A 22,487-nucleotide genomic window follows, 5' to 3' on the forward strand; every position below is an offset into this window, starting at 1 on the left:
GACTCTGTTTCCACAAAAGCTTCCTTCTACATGTTCTCCTGTGCACCTATGTGAGATCTATTTCTTTTTATCTATCTATCCATCATCTAGTATGTATCTATCTATCCACCTACCTATCATCCATCTCCTAGTGTGGAATGTGGAGTCAGACTTTGTACCTGTAATTAAGTGACTAAAGGCTTCTTAGAACATGTACACCAGACTGCGCTCCAGCCAGCAGAACACCGAGGGTTCTTTTATCTACTAATAAAAATCTCCAAAGCTGGCATTATCCAGATTTCCAAGTTCATTGAGTCTCACAGAGGCAAAGTGATATCTCACTAATGTTTTAATTAGCATTTCTCTGATAACACATGAATGTGATTATCTCTTTATATGCTCACAAGCTTTCCCGGCTTCCTCACTGATAAGCTGAACTTTTATTAATAGCCTTTATATTTTAGACGGGTTTTAGATTTAGAGAAAATTGATCCAATAATACAGAGTGTCCGTATTCCCTCCCCACCTCGATAGTTTCCCCTAACAACATTTTACATTAGTGTGTTACATTTGTTACAATTAACAAACCACAGTTTATTCAGATTTCCTTAGTTTTTACCTAATATACTTTTCCTTGTCCAGGATCCCATTCAGGGCACCACATTACACTCAGTCTTCATGTCTCCTTAGGCTCCTCTTGGCTGTGATAGTTTCTCAGACTTTTCTAATTTTTGATGACCTTGACAGTTTTGAGGAGTACTGGTCCAAGATATTTTGTAAATGTTCCTTTGTTGGGACTTATGTGATATTTTTCTCATGAATTGTGGATTTTTAGGAGGAAGACACCAGAAGTAGAATTTTGTTTTCATTCCATCACATCAAGTGTACATACTATCTACATGATTTATCACTGTTGATGTTGACTTTGATCATCTGGCTAAAGAGAATTTTTCAGGCTTCTTGACTGTGAAGTTTATTTTTCCCCCTTCCTTTTCCATATTGTGCTTTTTGGAAGGAAATCACTAGGCAAAGTCTACACTTAACGAATGGAGAGTTATGCTCCCTCTCCCTTTAAGGAGGAATATCTTCATAATTTATTTGAAATGCTTTTGCGGGGGAGTTTTATTTCTTCTCTCTCATTTGTTAGTTTATGTAATCATTTATTTATATTAGAATGAACTAGTTTATGGACATTTAGTTTATACTTTGGGTTATAATCCAATACCAGTGTATCTATTTTGTTTCAGATATAACCACTGGAAACTCTTTACATTGGTTCCTGTGTCCTTTTGACTTTACCCCAATCTTTGTGGGTCTTTTCCTTTTTTTGTTGTTGTTTTTTTAGCACTTTCATTCTTCCTGGCATTACAAGAGTCTCTATGTTCATTTTCAATATTTCCTCCCCTAGTCCTAGAACAGCCATTTCTCCAAAAAACTGTTAGATCCCTTTGTTGGAGAATGGTATTAGAAACCGAAATCTGAGTGTTGGGTGTGTTCGTTGCTCCTGGACTATTGTTTCCTTTAGGCCTTCTCAGAGCAAACAAACACAGGAGTGTATACCACCCCCTGTACAGACACACATGTATAAATATTTCTGTGTGTAACCATCTGTTGTTGTTTAGTTGCTAAATCATGTCTGACTCTTTGCAACCCCCTAGACTGTAGTCCTACAGGCTCCTCCGTCCATGGGATTTCCCAGGCAAGAATACTGGAGTGGGTTGCCATTTCTTTCTCCAGGGGATCTTCCCAACTCAGGGATCAAACTTGCGTCTCCTGCATTAGCAGGTAGATTCTTTACTGCTGAGCCACCCGTGTGTGAGCTTAGTCGCTCAGTTATGTCCGATTCTTTGTGACCCCATGGACTGTAGCCCACCAGTCTTCTCTGTGGGATTCTCCAGGCCAGAATACTGGAGTGGGTATCCTTTCCCTTCTCCAGCGGATCTTCCCAACCCAGGGATTGAACCCAGGTCTCCTACATTGCAGATGGATTCTTTACAATCTGAGGCACCAGGGAAGTCCCTAAATTAAACATGTGTCCTACTGGTATCTTCAACTCTAATCCAACACTCATCATTTCAGCTTCCTCCTCATTTGCTTGTAAACTTTCACTCCAACGGTGAGAAACCTCATTCCTACTGACCTCCATCTACTTATTTAATTGTTCCCTTTCAGAACACCTGTATTGCAGTATCAGAATTGTTAACTCATTGGTATATCCCCATGGGAAATAACTTTATCAATGCAACTACAGTGCTTATGTGAAATTCCTTATGCCTTTAGTCCTAAAGACTTCATTAATTCTAAAGTTATGTAGGTGAGTATCTTTTCCCCTTATCCTTTAAAGTGGAGTTGTTTCATACATGTGTAATACAGTCAGATTCTCTTGTCACAGTCCTTATTTTTTCTCATGATCCTTGACCTCCTAAGTGATGACTTTAGAATTGTATATGTTAAGGTTCATTATTTGTATTTTACAGTTTTATGAGTTTTGAAAAATTTATTAATATATTATTTATTTACCACCACAGTAAAACACTTTCACCACCCTAAAATTTCCCTGTGCTTCAACTATTCAATTAATGTATTTTTATTCTCTGTGGATTTTGTCATATTTTCTAGATTTTAATGCCTTTTTGGTTACCATTTAATATTGTAATGATTTTTTTTGATGGTAGATCATTTTTAAAGTCTTTATTGAATCTCTTAAAATATTACTTCTGTTTTATATTTTGGTTTTTTGACCATGAGGCATGTGGGATCTTACCTCCCTGACCAGGGACTGGAACCTGCAACTCTTGCCCTGGAAGGCGAAGTCTTAACCACTGGATCACTGGGGAAATCCCCACATTGTTGGTTTTAGATTTGCAGATATATTATTCATCTGCATATGTCTGTGGAATTTACCCTTTGTTGAACAGAAATCCTTAACACTGATGTAATAAAATACATCAATATTTTGCCTATGATTTGTTTTTTTGAATCTTTATTAGGTAGTTCCTGACCCCATTTTACAAATATATTTCCCTACATTTTTATTGACTCCAGAGAATTATCTTTTACTTTAAAGCCTTTAGACCATTTGCATGCAGTCTATCTTTGCGTGTCTAATTGGTAGGGTTTCAATTCAATTTTCCTACACAATTTAAAAATTCTAAGCCATTTACAAAACAATCCAACTTTTTCACATGGATTTCTGGTACCATTACCATCATGTTTTAGGTTTCCATATACATCCTGGATTCCTATTTTATTCTTTTTAACTCTTTGTATGTTATTACACTGTTAATTATTTGTATGGTTTTGTACTATGTCTTTGGAGAAGGCAACGGCAACCCACTCCAGTACTCTTGCCTGGACAATCCCATGGATGGAGGAGCCTCCTGGGCTGCAGTCCGTGGGGTCGCTGAGGGTCGGACACGACTGAGCAACTTCACTTTCATGCACTGGAGAAGGAAATGGCAACCCACTCCAGTGTTCTTGCCTGGAGAATCCCAGGGATGGGGGAGTCTGGTGGGCTGCCATCTGTGGGGTCGCACAGAGTCGGACATGACTGAAGTGACTTAGCAGCAGCAGCAGCAGCAGCAGTGGTGCCTGGACTTCTCATTGTGGTGGCTTCTCTTGTTGCAGAACATGGGCTCTAGGTGCATGGTCTCCGGTGGTTGCAGCATGTGGGCCCTAGAGTGCACAGCTTCAGTAGTTGTGGTGCTCAGGTTTAGCTGCTTCGGGATCTTCCCAGACCAAGGATTGAACCCATATCCCCTGCTTTGGCATGTGGATTCTTTACCACTGGGCCATCAGGGAAGTCCACCATTTTCAAATAAGGATTTGGAATGACTGATAAAAAATTCATTGGGAATTTTAATGGTGATTGCATTTAATTTATAGATAAATTTGAAGAGAATTGATATTTTTATGATAGCGAGTTATTGACTGTGGGAGCATACACTGTCTTTTCATTCATTCAGGCTTTCTTTTATGATATTCTTAGAGTTTTAAACTTTTCTGAGTGCATGAGCTGAGTTTAGAAGCTTTCCTCTGGCTTTCTCTGCCCAGGGTTGAAACCATTACAATTCAACCTCCCTCTCCTCTCTGTCCCCAAGTTCAAGATAGCCTTTAGGGGATCCTCCAGCCTTCAGACTCTCCAGGATTCTCATAATTATCATTATGGTTGTTAGTCCCTCAAATCATTTTCATTTTCTTTCACAATTTCCAGGCTTGCTTCTGGAGGAGAGAGAGCCAGTAGCTTGCTTTAAGTCACCATCCTGATAAGCCTGGGTGTAACTTGTTGTTAAACCTGTTTGGGTGAGACAGCTGGGAACTGCTTTTCGGTGGTGGGGGAAAAAGGGAAGAAATCATTTAATTGACTCATTTTAGTACCTGCAAAATACAGAGTGGACCCAAAACTGCAGGCCAAGGTGTAAGAATCCAAATGGAGGCCCATATAGCATATGTCTACATATTTAAAAGTTTGAAATTAAGCTAACAAGCCGTTAAATAAATAAAATATGTTCTATCCTCCTAGTTTGGCAAATATGTCTTCATAACAACCTGAACATCCGGGTTTAAGTTTAAAATCCTTAGAGTCCTCTGAGCTCTATGATTGAACTTGGCAGAAGGCAGAAAGCCAGCCTCCAGCCCATGACCTGTTACTGTCTCTTTGCCAGGTCCAATCTGTCCAGGTCTCTGATGATCTCATTTACACGCATGTTCAGTCCTCAGCCCACGTGTCTGAACCCTGTCCACATCTTCTGCAAACAACTCCCTCTTGGCCCGCTGACAGTGCGGTCAGCCTGCAGAAGATGCCTGTGTAGGTGCTGGAATTTTGCAAGTCATTCTGCACCCTGTGTCCTACAGCAAGGTCTGGAAGGAGGAAAAATGGATTCTTGGGTGTGCATGTCCCTTTGGCCCTGTGAATGCCTGGCCCCATGGGGAGGGTCCGGGCTAGACGAAGGACAGATACATTGAAAAGTGTCAAACATATATAAAGTATTATTATCACTGTGATTTGAACACTGGAAACCCTGTGGAGAATTTGAGTAAAAAGGAGGATTAAGTAACAAGTACAAAAGAAAGTCCAGAGCTGGTTATTGATGACCTTGGAAGACACATTCTGTCTCATTTCTGTTTATCCAGAGCCTGATTGTAGATGTGGCAGCATGACTTATTTTAATTACTATTTTTGATGTGTAATCTTCCTACCTATCACTAAGGTAAACAAACTAACAAGATAAAACCAAACAATTTATGGTGATTTTTCAACTAAAGGCTGATGATTGATATATCATTCTCATTGTCCTTCTGAACTTCAATTGCCAGCTGGAATTTTCAGGAAAGATGACTTGGCTGGTGAGATGCAAGAGAAGAAAAGACAGATGACATGCTTCTTGCATGGGCAAGGGGCATTACAAGGTAACCTGCCCTTGAGCTGACTTCATTGCAGAGAGCAGCATCACCTTCAAGAAACTGAAAAGAAAGAGAAAGTGTTAGTTGCTTAGTCATGTCAACTCTTTGCGACCCCATGGACTGTAAACCACCAGGCTCCTCTGTCCATGGGATTCTCCAGGCAAGAATACTGGAGTGGGTTGCCATTTCTTTCTTCAAGGGATCTTCCTGACCCAGGGATCAAACCCAGGTCTCCTGCATTACAGGCAGATTCTTTACCATCTGAGCCACCAGGGAAGCCTTTAAGAACCTGTGCTGACGTTCAGATGTGGAGACTCGCCACTGACCAACCCTTACCTCTGCAATTTCCTTTCTTTGGGGGATGTCATTTACTCTCTAGTTATGGGTATAGATGCCGGTCTTTCCTCTAGAGTGGAAATTCCTCTGACAGTGGGGAATGTCCTTTGTAAATGCTGGCCAGATGCTCAATAAATGTTTATTTAAAAGGTAATATATTCTGCAAAATGTAGCCTGGGTAGATCTGATTTCCTTGTGGAAATGGGATAAAGAGAAATATAAATACAGGCTTTTCCACTTTTTAACTTGATAATTATGGTTGAGAATACCCTTTGGGATACCCTTTGGAATTGTCAGTGTGTATCTAACTACCAATTTCAGTGTCAATAAGATATGTATATAGGTTGAGTATAGAGTCTGGAGTCAAACTATGTGGATTCAAATTCTAACACTGTAAACTAGTCGCCGACCTTGAGAGGGGTTATTTAACCACTCTGTGCCTCAGTTTCTCCATCTGTAAAATGCGGATAATAGTGGTTCTTAGCTCATGGAGGTCGATGAAACTAACAGTGGTTTTAAATATCTACAAATTATGTGATACTCATTCATTAAAAGCCACTCCAGTGTTCTTGCCTGGAGAATCCCAGGAACGAGGGAGCCTGGTGGGCTGCCGTCTATGGGGTCGCACAGAGTAGGATACGACTGAAGTGCCTTAGCAGCAGCAGCAGCAGCAGCAGCATTCATTAAAAAAAAAAAAAAAAAAACAATGCTATTTCACCTTCCCTGGTAACTGAATGAGTCTTTTCACTGACTGTAGAATAGAATGTGGTAGCAAGGATGCTGCCTGAGTCCTGAGGATCGATTACATGTGCCATCATACCTTGGGAAATTCACTATGAGAACTTTCAGCCCCCTGGTGCAAAGTCTGGCTCCCTGGAGGCTGCCAGGTGGTGCTGTGCTCAGCCGCTCAGTTGTGTCCGACTCTTTGCAACCCTATGGACTGTACCCGCCAGACTCCTTTGTTCATGGGGTTTTCCAGGAAGAATACTGGAGTGGGTTGCCATTTCCTCCTCCAGGGGAACTTCCCCACCCAGGGATCAAGCCCCCATCTCCTGTGTCGCCTGCATTGGCAGGCAGATTCTTTACCATTAGCGCCACCGTGTGGAGAATACCTGAATAGACCACCTAGAGAGAGAGGCCCAAGGAGTTCCACTATTCAGACTCCAGCTGTTGGATTCCTTTCAGCCCAGGCTAGTTTATATGAATGAAAAACTTGCAAAATGGCCCCAGCCCCAACCACTGCCTGACTGTCACTGTCTGAGAAACTCTGGGTCCAGTTAAACCTCAGATTTGCAAGCATATATAATGATTGCTATTGTTTTAAGCTGCTTTTTCAGGGTGGCATGTTACTAAGCAGTAGAGAAGTGGCACAATTACACAGCAGTATGTTCCCTGATTTAAGGAATGTGCTAAGTAAATTTTGTTACTGTTAGATCAGTGTTCATGATCATGGTGACATTGTTAGCTTGATATTAGTGCATTCATTATCCGTAAGTTGGATGTGTTAGGACCTGGATTATCTGCTTCATGTGACTGTGATGAAGATTGGATAAGATAATGTAGGAAAGTCCTTTGAAAAGCAATATGGTATGTAAAAAGTGAAGTTTTTTTTATTACTATTTTTAACATCTTTTAACCAATCTTGGTGGGAGTTTAATATTGAGAAGACATACTTTATCACTAATGCTGTCTTGTAAGAAACAAAATGGATCAATTTTTTCCTAAAATTTAAAAAATTCGAAGGAACAAAATGAAAAATTTAGATGAATTATTTGCTGTGTGTGCACAAAGTGGCCAAATTGACACACTTAAAATCTCTGAGACTAAAAGTTGAAACTTCTGCATGTCTTTAACTTGCCTCCAAGCTTTTCATGTTGTTCTATAAAGAGCTGTAGCACAAAGTAAGTTCATTCCAGGTGATTGTTGTTCGGTTGCTAAGTCCCATCTGACTCTCTGTGACTCCATGGACTGCAGCACGCCAGGCCTCTCTGTCCTCCACTGTCTCTAGGAGTTTGCTCAAATTCATGTCCATTGAGTCAGTGGACTCAACTATCTATCTCATCCTCGACCGCCCTCTTCTCTTTTTGCCTTCAATCTTTCCCAGCCTCAGAGTCTTTTCCAATGAGTCAGTTCTTTGCATCACGTGGCCAAAGTATTGGAGCTTCAACTTCAGCATCAGTCCTTCCAATGAATATTCAGGACTGATTTTATGTACTGTTAATATCAATTTTATTAGTATCTGATTTTAGGATAGATTTCAGCACAGTCATCTGAATTTATATCTGTCGTCCACACGGTGGCAGTAAAGATTTTGATTTGAAATGGACAAGCCCTCCTGAGGCTTTCCAGGGTGCAATATGCAAGGGATATGAAGATCCATGCTTTTGATATTAAAAGGGGCTTCCTAGGTAGCGCAGTGGTAAAGAATCCACCTGCCAATGCAAGAGATGAAAGAGACACAGTTTCGATCCCTGGATCGGGAAGACTCCCCCGGAGGAGGAAATGACAACCCACTCCAGTATTCTTGCCTGGAAAGTGAGGACACAGAAACATGATTGACTGCTAGAAACTTTCTTACTGGGGTAGAAGCAATAAAGGAATCCCAAACCCCTGACCTATGGATGAGTAAGTAGGTCCTATCCCTAATTGTAAACCAGAACTTGCCAAAAAAGGCTAAAGTCGTGACACTAAGAGCTTTGTGATGATGGGTGTCATGGAAAGAACAATTAGGTATTCTTTTGGCCTAATGAGAAAAAGAGTATTTTAGGTCCTGGAAAAAATGGACAAGATAGAAATCGCCTCTGGGAGAGGTCATCTTTTTTTTTTTTGGTTGTTTTGGGTCTTCTTTTCCACTCTCAGGCTTTTTCTATTTATGCGGAATGGGTTTCTCATTGTGGTGGCTTCTCTTGTTGCAGAGCACAGGCTCTAGGTGTGAGACCCTTAGCAGTTGCAGCACACGGGCTTAGGTGCTTTACGGTATGTGGAATCTTCCCAGACCAGGGATCAATCCCGTGTCCCCTGCATTGGCAGGCAGATTCCTATCCAGTGTACTACCAGCAAAGTCCTGAAAGGTCATCTTTTGACTTGACTATCTATGACTGGATTTTCTACAATGGGAGACAAAAATTTCATTCCATACTCAACAGAATTTTTGAAATGCAGTGGCAGATTGAGATAAAGCAGCATTGGAAATTTTCCCTTCTCCAGTATAATCATTTAGCCAAGAGAGGCCTAACAGGTTGATCTCTGAGGCTTTCCTTTTTCTAATTGGGGAAGGTGCCATGCTGCTGGAGTAGGACTTGCAAGCTTGGTAGCACCATGGCTTCTATCAAGACTGATTAAATCTGAATCTCTGAGAGGGGGCCCTGGGCACTGTTCTGTTTCATTATTTTTCCCCTTCGAAATGCTTTAGATGATTCTAATGTGTAGCTATGCTTGAGAATCACTTGGTCTATAGGATGGGTGGGTGTGAGACTTCTGTGGTGGGGTTGTTGTGAAGTCACTCAGGCATGTCCAACTCTTTGCCACTCTATGGACTACAGCATGCCAGGCTTCCCTGTCCTTCACTATCTGGTGGGGAGAGGTACATAAAAGGGAACTCAGAGACCTAAAACTGAAACTCCAATACTTTGCTGAAACTTCAATACTTTGGCCACCTGATGCGAAGAACTGACTCACTGGAAAAGACCCTGATGCTGGGAGGAGAAGGGGACGACAGAGGATGAGATGGTTGGATGGCATCACCGACTCAATGGACATGAGTTTGAGCAAGCTCCGGGAGTTGGTGATGGACAGGGAAGCCTGGCGTGCTGCAGTCCAGGGGTCGCAAAGAGTCAGACACGACTGAGCGACTGAACTGAACTGAGAGGCCTAAAAGAACAACCTGCTAAGCCTTCTTGTTTATTGTTAGCCACCTGTTTGTGCATGCTCAGTCATGTCCAACTCTTTACAACCCCGTGGACTGTAGCCCACCAGGCTCCTCTGTCCGTGGGATTTCCCAGGTGAGAATACTGGAGTGGGTTGCCATTTCCTCCTCCAGGGGAATCTTCCCGACCCAGGGATTGAACCTGAGTCTCCTGCATTTGCCAGCAAATTCTTTACCACTTGAGCTACTTGGGAAGTCTTTATTGTTAGCTATTTATCACCAAATGGAAATAAACAGTTAAGTTGATTTAATTCTTGCTTCATTCGAGTGTATGACTGTTGAATTAAATGACATAATTGGATCGCTTTTTCCTTGTTGTTTTTATATTCTAATCTCCACATAAAGCACCTTGGGCTTCCCTGATAGCTCAGTTGGTAAAGAATCTGCCTGAATTCAGGAGACCCTCATTTAATTCCTGAGCTGGGAAGATCCCTGGAGAAGGGATAGGCTAAACTCACCAGTGTTCTTGGGCTTCCCTTGTGGCTTAGCTGATAAAGAATCTGCCTGCAATGCAGGAGATCTGGGTTTGATCCCTGGGTTAGGAAGGTCTCCTGGAGAAGGGAAAGGCAACCCACTCCAGTATTGTGGCCTGGAGAGTCCCAGGGACTGATAGTCCATGGGGTCAAAAAGAGTAGGACACGACTAAGAGACTCTCACTCACTGATTGCATGAGGCCCACACACATTATCAAGGGTAATCTTTTTTACTTGAAGTCAGCTGGTGGGAGAGTTCATCACATCTACAAAATACCTATAGAAACATCTAGACTAATGTTTGACTAAACAAATGGGCACCATAGCCTAGACAAGTTGACACCTAAAATTTAACCATCACACAAGCCTTCTGTTATTGCTGTTGCTCTTTACAAAGTTTAAAGTCTTTCGAACTGCAGGACTAATGTTCTGTATTTTCCTGCCTAAGGTATCCCACAGGCAATTCTTAAACCCTTACCTGAGAACCATTACCTCTAATGGTCTGCACAGGATTGCTGTATTAACACATTATTGACTGGGGTGGGGGGTGATTTTTGTAGAAACTAGTGCTTGTGGTGTTAATACATCTCAGGTCAAGAAGGTGTGAATACCTCACCTGGAAATTCTTAAGAAACAAAAGTGCTTTAGTGAAAGTCGCTCAGTCGTGTCCGACTCTTTGCAACCCCATGGACTATCAATCAACCGAAGGTCTTAAAAGCAAAGACAGATTTCTCAGGGGAGAATTCCACCTTAAGAGGGCAACACACATGAGTTTCCAGACTGTTGGCTTGCCTCACGGACTTTGGACTTGCCAGCTCCATGACTGTGTGAGTCAGTTTTAATCATAAATCAGTCTATCTCCTATTAGTTTTATTTCCTTGGAGAATGCCCGGCTGATAGTTTGTGAACTTCATTCTCAGAAACAAAGCATTGTTTGGTTTGTTTCTCTCATGACGATCAGTGTTTTTGAAGGAAGGTGATTTGGAAGGTATAAAAAGTTGAGGACTACTTATATTATAGACATTAACCAGTAAAATCAGCCATGGTTGATCGTAGGTGGAAATTCAGAAGTGTCCCTAATACTGGGAAGCACTTAGGATATAAGCATAAATTATGGCAATGGCTTCTCAAAGGCCTGTTTTTCTTACCAAATTGAACAAATACAGGCATAATTATACATATAAAGTCTAAACTTTGAAACTCTTGTACAAAAATGATGGACTATCTGGGTCCATGATTCTTAATATTGAAAAATGGGGGAAGGTGTTGAGAGTTTGTTAGAAAATATATCCAGGGGAACCATAAAAACACTACTTCAACCAATCATGTAATATTTACTTGACTACTTAGTGGTAAAAAGACGCCCATTTCTACCTGGTCAGGCATTAAAATACTTCACCAAAAGGGACCAGTTTGTAAGCAGTTCATGAATAATTTGTAACTGCAACCTCTCAAATAAGAGCAGAGCAGTATTTTTCAAAATTATTTTCAGATTTTTGAATTTTTGAATAAGTCTGGGTCATATTTGAAGGAAAAGAGGTCAGTGGTTGAATGTAGACAGAATAAATTTTATACTCTAAGTTGTGGTTCTTCATGGGACAAATATTGTATTGTAATACCAAACCTAATTGGATCAGGGAGTGTATTCTTCAGGTGGACCCATGAATCTTGCATGGCATGTTGGAAATGGAATTTAAGTTTTATTTTTTTTTTTAATACTAACTCTGCTGCCTTGGGCCCCTCACCCACCTTTGTGGAGTCTCATTTCTCTCATGTTGTTTGTTGTTGTTGAACTCATTTATGGAGTCTCATTCTTCTCATACTTTATATCAGTGCTGTTTTCTTCTTAGAGTTTGTTTTGAAGCTACCAGCTAATTTTAGAAGTGAAAAAAGAACTTTAAAAAGTAAAAAATACTGCTTATGTATGTAGTGGGTAGGTTTTTTTTTTCAATTTCATGGCATCATCTAAACAACTTCCCTGTTTGAGGTTAATTTCTCCTTTTGGAATCTGTGTGAGGTAGAACACCACATTCTACTGTAGAAGCCACAGGGGGCAGGCATTTGCTGTCTCAATTCGTAGGCACCTGATCTTCCTCTAGTTAATGCAGTGCAGCCTGCTGGGACTTAGCATCTCGAGAGGGGACCAGGGATGATTTTCGTTACTATGACTCCAGTTATATTTGCTATAAAATATGCTTCATCTGTACCATAAACTCTACATCTACCATGAGATGAATTCCAATTCCTTGAAGCAGTTAACTGTAAATATAGAAGACTTTCCTTGGCTTGTATTGGTTTCCAAGGAGTCTTTATTCTGAAAATATGATCTTTTTTTCAAAGCAAAATCTGTTAGAACACTTTCAGTTTCCCTGGGCAAAGTAAGCATGTAGAAAGAATATCATATAGGATGTATATGGTAAATGGAATTAAGCAGAAATTATTATTTTTAGAACTTTGACTTAATCAATTGCTCCAAGGAGTTTTCTTTAGCAACAATAAACTTGTTTAGGTCACAAAGTTTTTTTTTTTTTTTTGCAAGCCAGATACTGCCTAACTAAAGCCATACAACTTATGGCTAAAAGCAAGAAAATATCCACAGGAGGTTATATGTTTTTAAATTAAAAACACATTTTTTTTTTTCTTTAAGAAGTGAGCTATTCCAGGCTGTTTATGGTAGAAGGCTATTAACTTTTTCTTAATGGTACATATTAAGACTGAGATGCAATCAAGCCATGGAGCTCAGTGTGCTGGGAACTGTAAAGTGGATGCTTCTGCTGTGAATCTCTTAGAAGACCACTGTAGATCTAGAAGAAAGCAAGGGCTGGTGGGCTGGAGTTGCCTCCTATCGTGTCTTTGTGGAGGTCAGAGAAACAGTGCTGGAGACTGACACTGTATCATCAGGCAAAGTAGCATTTATGGTTTGCATTATATTTCAATTTATTTTGGTAACAAATCATCACGCTTAACATCAGATGAGGATATTGTAGCTGAAAACAAGCAGGGAGTATCCTAGCTGTCTCCCCAGGAGCTCTGGTGTTGCTGAGTTTAGGCCAGCAGTTGTCATTCCCAGAGTGCTTCCAGCTTGAGGTCTGTGAGAACCATGGAAATATATGTTAGGAAAACAGAGCTAATGGACGCCAATCATCCTCCAGTTCAACAGATGCACATAAAGTCGGGTTATTATGTATAGATGTAAACCTGTCTAGTGTGACCTGTATATCCTCTCTGGCCCACTTGATGGGTCTTGAGTAAATGTAAGAAATTCCCAAGACCTCAATATAAAGCCATCACTGTTTGGCTAAGTACATCATACAGTGTTGTTTTTTTTTTAATTTGAACTAATTTATGTATGTAACTTTCTGATGTATGAGTAAGAATAATCACTGTCAGAGGGAAAAGTAGCAGCAGCCAATGGCACATGAGGCTCCTCAGTCATGGGACTGAGATAAAAGTTCAGTAGTTATTTTAATAACTCACTGAGTGTGATGTTTAGTTAATAAATTGTGTCCAACTCTGTGACCCCATGAACTATAGCCTGCCAGACTCCTCTGTCCACGTGATTTCCCAGGCAAGAATACTGGAGCGGGTTGCCATTTCCTTCTCCAGGGGATCTTCCCCACCCAGGGACTGAACATGCGTCTCCTGCATTTCAGGCGAATTCTTTACTGCTGAGTCACCATTGAGTATGAGTTTTTATCCAATCACCTTCTACTTTGTAATTAGGCAAGAGTGTCTCCCCCGTGTCTATTCTTTTCCTAGACACTACAGCAGAGCTGTATCATAATTCTCTGCATGGTGCAAGAAGTGCCATCTTTCATTGCCCTCAGTGGGTGTGTGCCTTGGAAGGAGGATGAGAAAGGAGGCCCCTCTGTGCTCCTTTCTCACATTTCTCTCATTGTGTCAGCACTGGACGTTGCTGAGTGTCATTCTAGTTGTAGTTTCCCTCCCTCCCGATTTTGCAGCATGAGCCGACTCCTTTATCTGTTGGCAACCCAAGGCACACTAATTGTTCCCAAAACTGGAGGGAAAAGATAACTGGCTTCTTGGGACTTATTAAAAGACAGCAAATCCCTCTCCAATGGGGCATGCAAATGTGATCACAGTCCATTTGGAGGCTTGAAGAAACTGACTAAGGGGACCAATAACTGTCAGAATGATGAGTCAGGTTTATAAAGACTTTAGTTAAGATAAAATAACATCAAACTACTGAGTGGAAGACATGAATTGGACATGTACCTAAGGAGAGGAACACCTTGAGACAAAAGCTTCAGCTTCTACATGTTTTTCAGGTCTCTAGAGAGGGGTAGGTTCTTACTGAAAAATACATAGGCAGCCAAAGTTAAACAGTTTTAGGAACTGCTTTGCACTAAATAACATGCCACTGCTGTCACCCAGAGCATACTTGTTTTAGTAAGAAAAACAATGGAAGGAAATGGATGTGTTCTAGAAGAAATTGACTACGGGGAAGGGGACCAATAATTGTCAAGATGACAAGTCAGGTTTAAAACATGAAGAAAAGGCTGGTCTATGGGGAGGGAGAGAGGTCTGACAAGTGCTCACTACTTGGTTTGGAACCAAAGTCAAGTGTTGGATTCAGAGCAGCTCACAATGGGAACTGTTGTTTTTGGGCAATGCTGCTAATTGAATGTTCCCCAGTGGCTCAGTGGTAAAGAATTTGCTTGCACTGCAAGAGACATGGGCTTGATTCCTGGGTGGGGAAGATCCCCTGGAGAAGGAAATGGAAACCCACTCCAGTATCCTTACCCTGGACAGAGGATCCTGGTAGGCTATGTATAACCTGTGGGGTTGCAAAGAGTTGGATTTAGCAACTTACAACAACTATTGTCCTACAGAGTTACAGAATTCTCCCTGAAACCCAAGAACCACAATCTGCTGGCTGTGTTCTGGAAACCTAATAGAACTTTTAGAGTGTGGCATCATTATTTTTAGACATCAAATGCTCTAGTCTCACAACCTTATGAGCAAGTTATAATTTGCTCTTTCAAGGACATATAACTGCTCCTAATATAACCCTTTATAATTGCAGATTGTGACTATAATAAATATGCATTAAGTAAATAGAGCCCGAAAGAATCAATACACATTGTGGAAGCATATGAAGGAACATGTGAGTGATTTTTTTTTTTTTTAGGACTTCCTTCTAGATGATCAAATGGTAGCTGGGTGGCCAGTTGGGTGATACAGAAATCGTAGGACTAATCAAAGGCAATAATAGAAAAAATACTAATATGAGAGAAATGACTGAAAAATCTTTTATGGAAGATCGAGTTAATTACTAGAACCAGAGTAATCAGTATACTAGAACCTTCATCAATCTGTCACTGAAAAAACTTACCCTGTTGATTTAGCTAGCATTAAGTGTATTTTGGAAAGTTGTCAGGTTAAAAAAAAAACAAAACTCTTAATTCTTCAAATTAGTGTTCCCTCTCTTTTTCTTAGAATACCTCTTTTCCAATTTGTGGTCCCAGAGACTGAAAGAATGTGAATATGCATGAGACACCAAGAAAATGCACTGTGTTCCTACAGAAAAATAATTCGGTTAAAACAAACTCAAAGGCAAAGCTTTCATATACAATAGCTAGAGGTACCTTGAAGGGTGGGAGGTGAGGTGGCTGTTGTGTACTGAGATTTTTAACTCTATTGAGATTACATGTGGGTTGAAATAAAGGGATACTGCTGCTGCAGCTGCTAAGTCGCTTCAGTCATGTCCGATTATGTGCGACCCCATAGACGGCAGCCCACCAGGCTCCTCTGTCCCTGGGATTCTCCAGGCAAGAACACTGGAGTGGATTGCCATCTCCTTCTCCAATGCATGACAGTGAAAAGTGAAAGTGAAGTCGCTCAGTCATGTCCAACTCTTAGCAACCCCATGGACTGCAGCCCACCAGGCTCCTCCATCCATGGGATTTTCCAGGCAGGAGTACTGGAGTGGGGTGCCATTGCCCTCTCCAAAAGGGACACTGGATTAATTTAAATGAGGGAAAAAGATTAGTTTAGCAGCAATAGAGACCATATACTATTTTTAACTCTATAATATTTACACTCAGGTAACCTGGATTTTTCATTTTTTTCATTGAGGTATAAGTGAAATTGAGTTGATTGACTCAATGGACATGAATTTGAGCAAACTCCAGGAGATAGTGAGGGGTAATGAAGGATGGTATGCTGCCGTCCATGGACTGCAAAGAGTTGGACATGACTGAGTGACTGAACAATGTAAGTGACATAACACATTAGTTTCAGGTATGGCTTTTGGCCTTTTTCTCCAGAAATTATTCAGTGAACTTACTTTCCCTTTAGGACATAATATTCATATGCTAGAGCTCAAAGAATATATAGAGAGGGAAACTTGCTTTAGTTTCGATTCATATTTTAGACAAAGAATGTTGCCTGCTATTCCAGGAAACAATAAATGTTGCCCACCATCAGACACTTTAGCTGTGCTAACAGTGTGCCCTGAAAAGATTTAGAATGGAGAATAACCGAAAACTTTCAGTGTTCTGGATTCTAGCCATTGGTCATAGAGAGTTAAGATGTATATCTAATGGGAAAACTTCAATGACCCCAGATTGTTGCATCTTCTCATACAACAGAGAGAACTAAAATCATTAACTTGAGATGTCTATTCTTTGTAAATAGCAGTCATCTTTGATGTTCTACTATATGTTTGCTTTTTCAGCAAAAACAAAACAAAACAAAACAAAAAAAGCCTATGCCTATATATTCTGGCTCCTCCCTTACCCCTTCAGAGACGTTCTTTTAGCTATCTGAGAGGCTATCTTCCTGGACTGTAGTTCTTAGTAAAGTCCCCAAATAAAACATAACTCACAACTTTGTCAGGTTGTGTGTTTTTCTTTAGTCAACAGTTTTATCAGCAGTAGAAGCAACAGCAGTAAAAACTTTTGCTAGTATTTCTGCTACTATTTGCTGGGACTTGTACATAATACATCATCATTTCAGTTAATCATTACAACAATGCTGAAAGGTACATATTACACTTTTTTCTTCTTATGGAAAATGGAACTTAGCTTTAGGGATTGTAACTTGCTCAAGTTTACAAAGACAAAGACAGAATTCTAAACCAGATTGGATGAGTCCAAAAATGAGTTCCCTTGATTAATCTCATTGCATCACCTCTCAGAATGTTAATTTTCTATTTTGCTTTTTCTAATGATTCAAATTGTTGAGAGTTGGAAGCTTGGATTTCATGAGTTGATGGCTTTTCCTTCCATAAGCATTTTAGGAAACAGTGTCAGGAAATCAGAAAAATTAAAATTTTATATAATTGAAAAGCCTCAGTTTAATTAAGATTTGAGATAAACCATTGTTTTTAGTCATTTAAAAAAAGTCTCAGAAGCAATATCTTTAAAATGAATACAATTAAATTTGAAGAGAAAATGTGTTTTGTAAAAATGCAGAGTTAAGGTCACCTCAGTTTAAGGTACTGGGTTCTATCTAAGTTATTTTATGCTCAATGTCTTCATCAGACATTTTTTTTAATGGTTGAGAATGTACTATCTGAAAAAAGCAAGTGGCAGTATTTCAACAGTGTTGCTTTTGCTTGAGGAATGTCGTTTTCCTCCTGAGAATACTGCCATGTTATTGAAGACTTGATGGATTCTGTCTTCAAACTCAGCTTTTTCTGCTGAATGCATCAAGACCCCTGATCTCTATGAGGTCATTATCTTAGCTGTGGGGTTATAATGGATAAAGTACTGGGCTGGGGACTAGGACTCTAGTCCTAAATATGTCAGAAGTTGGTTGTATATTCTTGTTTAAGTTCCTTAACTTCTCCATATGCTTAATATTCTCATGTATAAAATACATTTGACTAGATAATTGTTAGAATAAATAATTTGAACAAATAATCTCCTTCCTATTATGATTAAAAAAAATACATAGTACAAAGCTAGGTTCTTTGCTGCCTTTAACAACTATACTTACTTAAGATGGTACACATGCATCAGGACTGTAGGGTATTAATTTCAGCATCAATCTGAAATGAAAAATGTTATTTAAATCATGAGATATTTTGTTTCAAGATAACATCATTCAGAAGGAATAAAAATTTTTTGAACCTTGCTTATATGAAATGATTCTTGTCAAAATACAGTTTTATATTAAATTTTTAATTGACCATCCTTCATATTTATTTGGAGAAGACAATGGCACCCCACTCCAGTACTCTTGCCTGGAAAATCCCATGGATGGAGGAGCCTGGTAGGCTGCAGTCTACGGGGTCGCACAGAGTCGGACATGACTGAGCGACTTCACCTTCACTTTTCACTTTCATACATTGGAGAAGGAAATGGCAACCCACTCCAGTGCTCTTGCCTGGAGAATCCCAGGGACAGAGGAGCCTGGTGGGCTGCCGTCTCTGGGGTCGCACAGAGTTGGACACGACTGAAGCGACTTAGCAGCAGCAGCAGCAGCATATTTATTTAGTTTTATATTACAGTATTCCAGGAAAAAAGACAAGAAACAATGACATGAGTTAATAGGTGCTAATTATTGGGTGTGCACAGAATATTAATTCATAGCAGATGAGCTTGGGTTCCAGGGGAGTTGATGTTTAATTTGAATCCTGAAGCTTGTGGAAGGATTGAGCCAGTTATAGTGTGTGAATAGGGCAATCTGGGTTGAGTTATGCAAAAGCCTTGAGGTAAGACCCAGCAATCCCACTCCTAGGCATATACCCTGAGGAAACCAAAATGGAAAGAGACACATGTATCCCATTGTTTATTGCAGCACTATTTATAATAGCTAGAACATGGAAGTGACCTAGATGTCCATTGACAGATGAATGGATAAAGAAGTTGTGGTACATATACACAATGGAATATTACTTGGCCATAAAAAGGAGTGCATTTGAGTCAGTTTTAAGGAGGTGGATGAATCTAGAGCCTACTATACAGAGTGAAGTTAGTAGAAAGTGTAAGATAAATGTTGTATTCTAACACATATATATAAAGAATCTAGGAAAAGGGTACTGGAGAATTTATTTATAGGGCAGCAGTGGAGAAACAGACATAGAGAATAGACAAATGGACATGGGGAGAGAGGAAGAGAGGGTGAGATGTATGGAAAGAGTGACATGGAAACTTGCATTACCATATGTAAAATGGATAGCCAATGGGAATTTTCTGTGTGGCTCAGGAAACTCAAACATGGGCTCTGTATCAACCTAGCAAGATGGGATGTGGAGGGAGGTTCAAAAGGGAGGGGATTTATGGATACCTATGGCTGATTCACGTTGAGGGTTGAAAGAAAACAAGAAAATTCTGTAAAGTAATTATCCTTCAATAAAAATAAATAAGTTAAAAAAAAAAAAAAGAGCAAGCTTAATTTACTTAGGAAACTGCAAGTTGTTTAGGAGAGCCAAAGCAATAAGAATAAGTCACGACCAGTTTGGAGAAGAAACCAAGGTCCAAATTCTTTTGATTAGAAAAAAACAAAAATTGGACATAATTTAGAAGTGATGGAGAGGAATTAAAATGTATTTACCATTTTGTGCATCACAAAGGTTATTTTGACCTCAGTATAGAGAGGGGATTGGGTGTGAGACACTTAAGGAAGACTAGAGATGAGAGACCAATGGGCAGCTTGTAATCTAGGTAAAATGTTGCCTAAATTGTGCTGTGCTTAGCTGCTCAGTTGTGTCTGACTCTTTGCGACCCTATGGACTGTAGCCCACTAGGCTCCACTGTCTGTAGGGATTCTCCAGGCGAGAATACTGGAGTGGGTTGCCATGCCCTCCTCCAGGGGATCTTCCCAACCTAGGGATCAAACCTAGGTCTTCTGCATTGCAGGCAGATTCTTTACCCTCTGAGCCATCAGGGAAGCCATTGAGTATGAGTTTTTATCCAGTCATTTTCTACTTTGTAATTAGGCAAGTGTGTCTCCCCTTTGTCTATTTTTCTTTTCCGAGACACTACAGCAGAGCTGTATCATAATTTTCTTTGCATGGTGCAAGAAATGCCATCTTTCATTGTCCTCACTAAGTACTGATAATATAGGAGAAGGTATTTACTGAGAGATATTGAAGAGTTAGAATTCATAGGATTTGGAACTGAGTTGAATGTATGTAGAAGGCAAAGATTACTGTTTCTATTTTAGACAATGGGTGAATGGTGATGGTATTTATAAATGTAGGGAAATAGGACTTTTTTAGGGGAAGACTTTGGGCATGTTGAGTTTGAATTTCTTGTGGGATAAGAGCCCCCATAGACAGTTGGATGAAAATCTTGGTCCTGAGGGGAGAGATTCTGCCTGGAGGTGGAGGTTTGAAGATTAAACACATGTCCATGGACAAGAACGCTCAGGGAAAATGTAATGTCATGAAAATTGAAGATGAAGGAAAAAACTCTGGAAGAAAAGAAGTTTAAATTGTAGGTAGAAGAAGGGGACAATACTAAAGACAGTGAGAAGGGAAGGACCATAGGAGAAAAAGGTAGAATATGATAAGACGACAATTGTTGCAAGAAGGAAGAAATCATTGTGGGTATCAAGTGTTTTACAGAGAAGGCTGGTAAGGGCTGAAAAACTGTCAGACTTACCAAGGAATTTTCAGTGTGACTTTGTCATTAGTGATATAGCAGCTTCAGGTACCATACTGCAAAGGGTAGAGGAATTCATAGGAGGTGTGATGAATGAGAGCGTATACTATTCTTGCAAGAATCTTGGCTTTAAGGGGAGGAGAAAGAAACGTAGCTGGGGAGTAGTGTCTGAATTACCTTATTTAAGATCGGGAGATAAAAAACTTTAAATTAGAATCATTCAAAAGGTATTGTTGAAACAGAAGCGTATAACTAATGAAAAAAGAGTCCAAGGAACTAGGATGAATGGAATTCAGAGTGATACTACTAACTTGGTATCAGTTTTACTATTTTAACAATCATTTTGGACTTCCAGTCAGTAATTAATAGTTTTCTGGTATTGATAATTTATTTTCACCATTATTAGGTAAATTAGGGCTAAATGCTGACAATCTCATGGAATAACAGACTCATGTGAAATAAACTTATGTTTTTTTCTAACATCATCTAACCTCCATATATCTACTCAACCCACTCATAAAAGGGGAATTAAAATGGTACCCAACATTTGGAATTGCTTTAGATCACTCCACAAATACATACATGTAAAGCTATTAATATTCTGCTTAACAAATAGTAATGGTTTAATAAATGATAGCTATGATATTGACGATTATAAAAACTACTTATACTGAGAGATTAACATTTTTCCTGAAGTGTGAGAGAAAGGAAAGAGGAGGCAGAAGGGGAAAGGGATGGGAAGAGAAGAATTGGTCTCCTCTTTGCCCAGCTGTTCATGGAGATTTGAAATTGATTTTTTAAAAAATTTTAATGATCAAATCCAGTATATGACAGTGGCTTTCTGAAAACTTTGGGAAATCTGTTGGGACATCTTAGGGATAATGTAGTGATGAGTTTTCAGAAGCTATATTATCAGGTCATGAATAGGAATGACCTGACTGAATGATGGAGAGAAAAAAAATCAAGCCTAATTTTGCAACTGTAAGTTTTTCTGCAGTCAATGGGCCTCTATAGAATAAAAAGGAATGACTTCTGAGTGCTGTGGTAAAGCTGAAAGAAAGCTATACTGACTGTTCTATTTCTTGGTCATTTCAAGATCAAGGTGAGGGAGTAGATAGAGGTAGATGACATAATTAAACACTAATTTAGTATGGTTCAGAGGCCCTTTCTGCCACTCCTCTAGCCACTGTGCCATGCATGTGTAGAATGGCAGATAGAGGTGGATCTGTGGATATAAATGACTCAGTGTGCATGTGGTGCACAGGTACCGCTTTTAAGGAGAAAACTTTCAAGCAAATATAGGACAAGGAGATTTGATGATAAACTATAATCCAAATTATAGGGTGAGTGGGACAAATACTTACACTAAGCATTGAGAATTAAAGTCTGTTCTAACAGATTTTGCCTTAACTTGAAGTCAGAGGTAAGCTCACTTACCTAGCTATGATATTAACATTAATGTAGAGACCATCAAAAGGCTAACAGAAATACCAGAGAGTCTAACCTCCCAGGGCTCTAAAAAATCATTTATCCATGAGTAGCTCAACTTCATTCATCTCACTGTCCTTTAGCAATTTCTGAAAGTTTGGCTACTCAGCCGCAGCACTGCTATAAATTTACTGGTTATAAAGCAAGAAAATAGAACATCACAAAACTGTGTTCTCACCATGGTTGTTGAAAATATGAAAAAAAAGTCTTAAAATGGCAATGTATTATAATGAATATACTGAAAAGCAAGTTAAAGAAATGAAAAGGAACAGGCTTGAAGGAAGTATGTGCTTCACGCATACAGCT

General features: G+C 39.7%; 1 protein-coding gene across 3 annotated transcripts in view; it reads right to left on the minus strand.

Annotated features, from left to right (window-relative positions):
• Nucleotides 1–310: 310 nt before the first annotated feature.
• The window catches only part of GC (GC vitamin D binding protein), a 55,964-nt gene continuing 33,787 nt past the window's right edge, over nucleotides 311–22,487 (minus strand). The window contains exons 12-14 of one of the 3 annotated variants that reach the window (XR_234992.4): nucleotides 18,082–18,133; nucleotides 14,881–14,914; nucleotides 13,029–13,205 (exon numbers count right to left, since the gene is read on the minus strand). Coding sequence is in view for 2 of the 3 variants with exons in the window: in XM_005208092.4 (XP_005208149.1) it covers nucleotides 18,101–18,133 (33 nt within the window). In the remaining variant the exon portion in view is untranslated. 3 annotated transcript variants of the gene reach the window in all.

The sequence above is a fragment of the Bos taurus genome, chromosome 6 (genome assembly GCF_002263795.3).
Source record: "Bos taurus isolate L1 Dominette 01449 registration number 42190680 breed Hereford chromosome 6, ARS-UCD2.0, whole genome shotgun sequence".
In the NCBI taxonomy this organism is placed as follows: domain Eukaryota; kingdom Metazoa; phylum Chordata; class Mammalia; order Artiodactyla; family Bovidae; genus Bos; species Bos taurus.